The following is an 8,014-nucleotide window of genomic DNA, read 5'->3' as shown; positions in this document are numbered from 1 at the left end:
TTCAGAATTCAAAATCTTACAAAATAAATGTTGAAAACTGTCTTTATATGTAGTTGGAAAAAATAAAATATTATTAATGAAAAAAAGAAAGGAAAAAAGAAATAAAGAAAAAACAAGTAAAAACAAAGGAAGAATAGTATACTTCCATCTGTATTTGGACAAAATCATTCTTTCATTTAAGATGGATACTATACTTCATTATGAGTACCTTGGGATTGTCTTAGATTATTGTATTGCTGAGAATAGCTAAATTATTCACAATTTTTCAGCTGACAATATTACTGTTGTTGTGTACAGTGTTCTCCTGATTCTGTTCACTTCCCTTTGCATAGTTTATGTCTTTTCAGTTTTTTTTCCTGAAATCATCACTATCATATATCATAGCTTTCAACAAACATTTATTATAGACTATAATCCACTAGATACTTTAAGTTCTGAAAATACAAAACAAAAATCAAACAACCATGTGTGTATAATAACATTTATGCAGAGAAGTAAATGTGAAACACATAAAGTAAACACAATATAATTTTGGGGACATAGGCTATTATATAATAGCTAATCACTATTATATATGTATATGTGTGTATTATATCTATTATATTCATCCTGCTTTTGTTACAAGAAGCTTATGTCTATTTCCTCATATTTTTCTGGCAATGCCAGGGCTTTCTGTTCCAATTTCTGACCAGAAATCATGGGGATCACTCCAAGAAATATTCTGATGAACATCCTTGAGGATCTTATTGAAGAAGAACTCAAGAAGTTCAAATTCCAGCTAGAAGACCCTCCCTTGAAAGATTTTGGTCCTCTGCCCCGGAGTCAGCTACATTCTGCCCAGCCTGTGGATTTGGCAGAATTACTGATCAGGCACTATGGGGTAAACTACGCAGTAGAAGTGACCAAGGCAGTTCTTGAAATCATAAACCAACGAGATCTGGTTGAAAAGCTGGAGCAAGCCATTGAGAAAGGTAAGAACAGATCTAACTAGAAGCCTTACCTGCCATTTAAGTTCTCCCCCTCATTCTTCTTTCTTGAGAGATGGAAAACAACAAAAATAGCAATAAAAAACCAAAACTAATATTTGGTTTTTAGTTGTAGATTCTGGTTACCCTTTGGTTAATTCCTTTATAAAAGAGATATTTGATTTGAAGTCTTATCAGAAGAGAATCAAAGTTCAATATGAAGAAAAATCAGTGGGATTCATTCTCAGGATATCTGAATTGAAGATGCATTAAATGAGATAATGTATATGCAACACTTTTCATACTTTATTTAAAAAAAAACACAGTTTAAATGTCAGCTGTTTTTCTTAGAACTTATTTTCTCAGGGCTTGTACTACCCAGGTAAGCTTTCTGATTTATTTTATCCTATATTCCCTAAAACCCTGCCAATAATAAAGCCTCACATTCATTCTATATAGTTGCCTAAGGCTTTGCAAACACTTTCTTCACAATCCAGTGAAGTTTCTGACCCCAAATTATGTTCCATATTTTATAGATGGATAATCTGAGGCTCAGAGAAATTAAATGATTAACCAGAGATTATTCAGCTGGTTAGAATAAAAAGTAACATTTCAAGTCTACAAATAGTGCAATTCAAAAAGCATTTCTAAAATATCTATTCTGTCTCAGGCATAGTGCTAGGTGCTTGGGATAAAATGACAAAAAGCAAATATTCCCTGAACTCAAGAAGCAAAAATACATATAAACCTATATCTCCTTTGTCCAAATTCCAGCCTTCATTCCAGTTGCAACCAATACCTCTGGACTTCATTTGGGATTTTCTTGGCAAAGACACTGGAGTAGTTTGTCCTTTCCTTCTCCAGCTCATTTTACAGATGAAGAAACTTAGGCAAACAGAGTTAAGTGTCTTGTCCAGCACACAGTTACTGTCTAAGACAAGATTTAAACAAGATTTTAGTGAAAGTCTTCCTGACTCCAGGCCTAGTATTCTATCAGCAAGTCACCAACCTGTCCTTATTTAAGCCTTGACCTCTTTATGCCGAAGAGCCCCATAAAAATAGGATGAAGCAATGAGAGAATCAGTCTGTGTGCCAATAAAAAATCCCTCATTATAACTAACCCATTTGTACTCCTCATTTCCAGAATACACAGATTCAGTAGCTTAGCATAGTACATGGCACACAGTAGGTATTTAATAAATGTTAGTTTGCAGACTGTCTTGTGCAGAGCTAGAGTTTTTTTTTTCTCTGTTATGTCTTGAACTTCTAGACATATAGACATTTTTGAAGTTTAATGCTTAGGGCCATGGTATGCTACTTAATGTCTGTTCTTTTTTTCCTGAATCTCAGAAGAGACTAGGGCAAGGAGAGAGAGGATTCCACATAAGCTCAGTGTGTATATGGGGGGTGAGAAGAATGAAACAGGAGGAAGTCAGTCGATTGTATGTGTATTCTATGGTTTTTGATGAGGACATACTCTCAAGATCTTGTAAAAAACAAAACAAAACAAAACATTGTTTTCCCATCATTTGTAAACTCATTTTCTGCTCCTCTCATTCTACTGCCTTTGCTTATAATATGCCATTTCATTCTCAGCATTCTAACTCTTTTGTTTTGTCTTGTTTTGTTCTTCCAACAATCCATAGCCTGTATGATTTTGATTTTGGTGCTTTCCCTGCTAAATAAAACAGTGGAGGTCAGCTTCCCTGTCTTCTTCAGCTTGTGGGTCCTATCTTTGGAAGTGATCAAATGAAGATTATCCAGGATAAAAGCAGGATTATAGAGTAGAATAGCAAATGCTACATTTGGGAATATCTGCTTCCTCAATCAAATGAGCAGCATGTCTCCCTAGTTGCCCTTGACCAAGTGGACTGAGGAAGAACCTGAGAGTCTCTATTACCTACTTTGTTTTCTCTGCAGGTGTAAAATCCCCCAAAACAGAAGATTCTGACAAGGATGATCAGGGACCAGAGGATCCCAGCAAAAAGCCACAAAAAGAAGACCCAGTTTCACAACCTCTTGGAGAAGCAGTAATTGATGGTAAATTAAGTTTCCTGAATTATGTTGTAATACCTTTTCCAGGGTCCCAGAATGACAACATTCCAGTGAGTGTCTTGCCTATTGGGACTGGTACCTGATCATTAATCATTTTTTTTTCCTTCAACTAAACTTGTAATTTGAGACAAGATAAGATGATTAACAGGGCTAATCAGATTCCAGGGATGCCAGTTTAGTAAATAAAGGACTAGAGAAAGAGGTTGAATTAGGAAGCAGTAGAACTAAAAAATGATGTGAGTGGGGTAGGTAGCAGGAGGGGTGGCAGCAGCAGTATGTGGATGTAAGAAACCAGATGGGAGAGGATCAGCAAGTAGAAGTAAGGTACCTGGCTAGTCACTGGGGCCAAGAAAAGCTATATGGTGGAGTAATGAAAAGGTAAGATATAAGCAGATAATGTTGAGAGCAGAAACAATAAAACCAGAGGCACAATAGGCCTATATATTGCTTTTCTTCAAAAAACAATCCCCCCCCCTTTTCAGAGATAATAAATAACTTAGTATAACTACTCTTTGTATTAAGGTATTGGTATCTTATCTATTTAAAAATCAATCTTACCTAGGCAGACAAACTCAAGAAGAAAGTTGGAGAAAAAAATAGGATATTTGTTAAATTTAACACCTCCTTTAGGACCCATAAGATTGGAGCCCAGCTCAGTGAAAAGATATCTTAAAATAATCTTAACAGCAAGAATCAAAGAAGACCAGGAATACCAGTTTCAATAGGCATGAAAGATGAGGGGAATAATCCAGTGAACGCCAGATATTATGTTGGTATTTTCCAAGAAGTTGAGAAGAAACTGAGCAGAGAGGAAATAGAAACATTGACTGTAGCCAACTTTTTCGTGTTTAGTAGTAAAAGACAGAGTGATGTGTGGCTCTGCTGATAAATATTAAATAGCCATATATGCTTCTCTTCCTCCCTCCCCCCAAAATAAAATGATGCACAACACAATGTTGGGGGTAATCAATAAGCAAGTTATTAATTAGGATAGTTAATAATCAATAAATTGATGGCCAGTAGTTGTTGTCTATAACCAAAGATTCACTGAACCCCGTAAATATTTTTGAAAGGGAATGCCCCTTTCAGGAGAAATCAACCCCAATTAGTGGAATTTTTAAAATAATATTTTGGTTTTTCCCCAAGAACTTGCTAAAACTTTTTTTAACATTAAAAAAACGATTTCCAAATTCTCTCTCTCACTGTCCTCCTCATCCCTAAGATGGTATGCAGCACACATTTAAATTTAATTTGCTATATTAATATTTTCTCCATCATTTTTAAAGTCTAGATAAGCAGGAAATAATAATTCAAAGTCTAATTTTTTATTTGCAAGGGTAATTGTAGATCCTAAAAATTTAGCAATCTGTTCTTATAAACTAGTTTGAGCTCACTCTTATGTACCAAAGGGATACATAATAGCTCTTTTTCTCAGCTTTCCATATTTCTTCCTTGGGTATAATATTCCTCCCTCTGCAACATTCTTGTAAAACTAGGTACAAATATCCATTTTAGCCAAATTTAGCCCTAGTCTAAATCTGTCTGAGAAAGTATTTCGGCTGTCAAAAGGAAGACTGGGAGTTTTCTATAATGATCCTCTACCTCCATACTCACACCACTCAGTTTGTCTGTTTGGCAGATCAGGCCTTGCCTGTCTTTAAGCTGCAATTATCACTTTCCAATTTACCACTAGTGTACCATAAGACTGTTTCTTCCCAGAAGACTCTACTCTGTTGCTTTCTCTAACATGAATAGAGTTAATGGAATTTGTCCTGTTGTAACCTAAGGAGATGGGAGGGCAGCATGATTTAGTAGAAAGTACCTGAGCTCTGTAGTCAATGTTTGACCTTCCCCCACTGCATAGTTCTTGTCCACATTAATTAAATATATAATTTGATCTTCTTCAGCCTCACTTTTTTCATCTGCAAAATCTGTATTTGCATCTGCAAAAAGAAAAAAAAATGATTTGAAGTAGCTGACTTCTGAGGTCCCTTGTTCTCAGTTTGCAAGGCAAAGATCTCATTCTCTTCCTGTGTCTATATTTGTGTGTGTGTGTGTGTGTGTGTGTGTGTGTTTCTGTCTCAATATGTCTTTGTGTCTCTCTTTCAGGTACAGACACAGAGAACTTTCCTATTTCAGAAAGAAAAGGTAAGTGTTCTATTGAGAGCTTTGATTAAGGCTTTGGGAAAGTGAATGGGTTATATGGTTAGGATAGCTAGCCTTTTTTCTAGGAATGTGACCAGCTCTATTTAATAATCATGTGTCTGATACCATAGGCTGGGCATAAAAATAATATCATTGAAAATTAGTGAAGGATTCATGTCATATTCAAATCCTGATTAGAACTGGATTAAGGAAGGGTTTTGATCACCCTGATTCATAGCCTGTGCTGAGGGAGGCCCAGCTTCTGTGGTAATAAAAGATAAAATACAAATTCCATTAATTGTCTGCTTTAATATATTTTGACAGCTAGAAACATCAGGGGTAGTAGAGTGGAAATACATTATTATGGTAGGGAAGGAGGCAGGACTGGAATAGAGTTGGGGTTGGGAATAGAGCTGGGGAGAAGATTCTGCCTATTGTTGGGAATGAACTCTTGTCTCCAAGATAAGCTCCTCTCTTATGTAATATCCTCCTGTGTCTCTTATGTGGGATATTTTGTCACTTGATTAGATTACAGAGACATCTACCTAGCTTACATGAGAAAAAAACTGCGGAATATGGATAAAGAAGAAGCTTTCTTCAAGCCAAGTCAAAGGTACCTCCAGGTTCAATTGGAATCTCTAAGTCAATACAATTCAAATAGCATCAGTCTTGAAACTCTATTTGATTTTGATATAAATACACCCCATGATCTTCAAACTGTAGTGTTACAGGGGCCTGCAGGCATTGGAAAGTCCACCCTTGCTAGGAAGGTCGTTCAGGACTGGGCAGCTGGCATCCTGTACACTGGCAGGTTTGACTATGTCTTCTACATTAGTTGCCAAGAGGTGAGCCTTCTGAGAGAAAACAGTGTGGATCATCTTATCACCGTGTTGTGTGGGAACAACAATGCTCCCATTACTGACATTCTCAGGCAACCACAAAAGCTCCTATTTGTTCTGGATGACCTTGATGAGCTACAGTTCCTTTCTGCTGAACAAAGTTCTGATTTCCATTCTAAAGTCAAGGAAAAAGATCCTGTGCATGTTCTCCTGGAAAGTTTAATCCAAAAGAAGCTGCTACCACAGTCAACCCTGCTCATCACGATCAGGCCACCAACTCTGGAGAAATTAGAGCCTTGGCTGGTGTGTTCACACCATGTCCAGGTACTAGGCTTCTTCCAGGAGCAGAAGAAAGAATATTTTTCTTTATATTTCATGGATGATGATCTGGCAAAGAAGGCCTTTGATTTTGTGCAGACAAACAAGGCTATCTCTGATGAGTGCCATGCCCCGCTAATATGCTGGATCATCTGCTGCTGGATGAAACAAAGGCTGAAACTAGGCAAGTCTCCCACCAAGGACCTCAAAAACAGGACTGATATCTATATGGCTTATATTTCCACTTTTCTGCCAACTGGAAAAAATTTATCCAGGCCCACTCAGCATGCTGTCCTGCGAGGCTTGTGCTCTTTGGCCACAGAAGGCATGCAGAGGCAGAAGATCCTGTTTACAGAGGGAGACTTGAAGAGACACAGCTTGGATGGAGTGGATGTCTCCTCAGTCCTGAATGTGAATGGTTCCCAAGCAAGGCTCAGTGGCACACTAATGTACAGTTTCAGACATCTTAGCTTCCAAGAATTCTTCAATGCCATGTTCTACCTGCTGGAAGAGATTTCTGACAGGGAAAGACAAAATCTGAAGGGGTTAATAGAGAAACAGGAGACGTCAGGAACTGTGCAGTTTCTCCATGGGCTCCTAGAGAAAGAGAATGAAAAGAATCTGGAGTTAAAGTTCAACATCCGAATCTCACTGCCACTAAAAAAGGAGGTGATGATCTTAACAAAGAGAATGAATGAAATGAAAATTACAATGACCAAGAACTATAGAAATTTAAAAGAGAAATTTTCTAAGAAAATAGTTGATGCTTCTGTTACCACCAATTTCTGAAAGTTGCCATAAACTTTCATGAGCATTAGTTCTTAGTTGTAAATACACAATCAAAAGTCCTAGAGAGGCATTCTCATTTTGCTTTTATTCTACAGGGTCTGATCCCACATTCTTCCTGATCCATATAGCAGAATCAACTTTTTCTGCGACTAGGACCCTATCCCTGTTCACAGCCACTCTATCCCATGTTTCATCACCTTCTTTGTTCAACTGGTACTTTATTCTCCTAACATACAAACATAAATATACAGTGACTCAGCCATACTCACAGATATACATGATCACAGTCAAATATATATACATACATATATATATATATATACATATATATATATACAAAAAGAGATATTGAGACAAATACATACACAAATAACTAAGATATAGATACAAAGTATGTACACATATATATCTATATATATTTGGACATATAATCACTAAAATATATCAAATTATAAATATCAGATCACACAAAGATAGTAGGCATAGTTAATGCATTGGATGATAGAGTTGGAATTCAAAAAAGATTTGAACAGGTTAGGACACTGGAATAAATCCAGTAAAATAAAATGTGATAGGAGTGTCTGAGTCCAAACTTTAGAAGTGTAAAATGAAAGAATCAGGCCTAGATATGAATTTAGAAAAATCTAGATTTTGATTTTTTGATGTGGTTTTTTTTCTGTAAACTCCATATAAATCAACCAGTATATTATGGCAGTTACAAAAAGAATTTGGTAAATCTCTGCACTCCCTTAAATGAGACATGGCTGTGAGGAGCAATGAGGTGAAAATTCCATTGTAAACTTTCCTAGTTAGACCACATTTGGATCATGGACACAGTTTTGAGTCTGCCTTTTAAAAAAAAACATTTAATAATGTAAAACATGTTCAGAAGAAAGCAACCAA

At 36.4% G+C, this 8,014-nt stretch overlaps 1 protein-coding gene across 1 annotated transcript; it reads left to right on the top strand.

The window, feature by feature from the left end:
* Positions 1-680: 680 nt before the first annotated feature.
* Positions 681-7,392, top strand: LOC100915596 (NACHT, LRR and PYD domains-containing protein 10). Its single transcript, XM_003766856.2, has 4 exons — positions 681-971; positions 2,886-3,005; positions 5,130-5,168; positions 5,694-7,392. Exons 1-4 carry the CDS (start codon positions 698-700, stop codon positions 7,109-7,111), a joined length of 1,851 nt encoding a protein of 616 aa, XP_003766904.2. The 5' UTR covers positions 681-697; the 3' UTR covers positions 7,112-7,392.
* Positions 7,393-8,014: the final 622 nt, after the last annotated feature.

This window comes from Sarcophilus harrisii, chromosome 3, assembly GCF_902635505.1.
Source record: "Sarcophilus harrisii chromosome 3, mSarHar1.11, whole genome shotgun sequence".
NCBI lineage: Eukaryota > Metazoa > Chordata > Mammalia > Dasyuromorphia > Dasyuridae > Sarcophilus > Sarcophilus harrisii.
Note: the sequence above shows the minus strand (reverse complement) of the source record. Positions and strands in the feature narration are given on the sequence as shown.

Bases quoted from the DNA above. Each gene is read 5' to 3' on its own strand.
- LOC100915596 (XM_003766856.2), top strand. From the start codon at position 698: ATGGGGATCACTCCAAGAAATATTCTGATGAACATCCTTGAGGATCTT. The intron at 3,006-5,129 runs GTAAATTAAGTT...TCTCTCTTTCAG, and splicing joins TGGAGAAGCAGTAATTGATG to GTACAGACACAGAGAACTTT. The intron at 5,169-5,693 runs GTAAGTGTTCTA...TCACTTGATTAG, and splicing joins TCCTATTTCAGAAAGAAAAG to ATTACAGAGACATCTACCTA.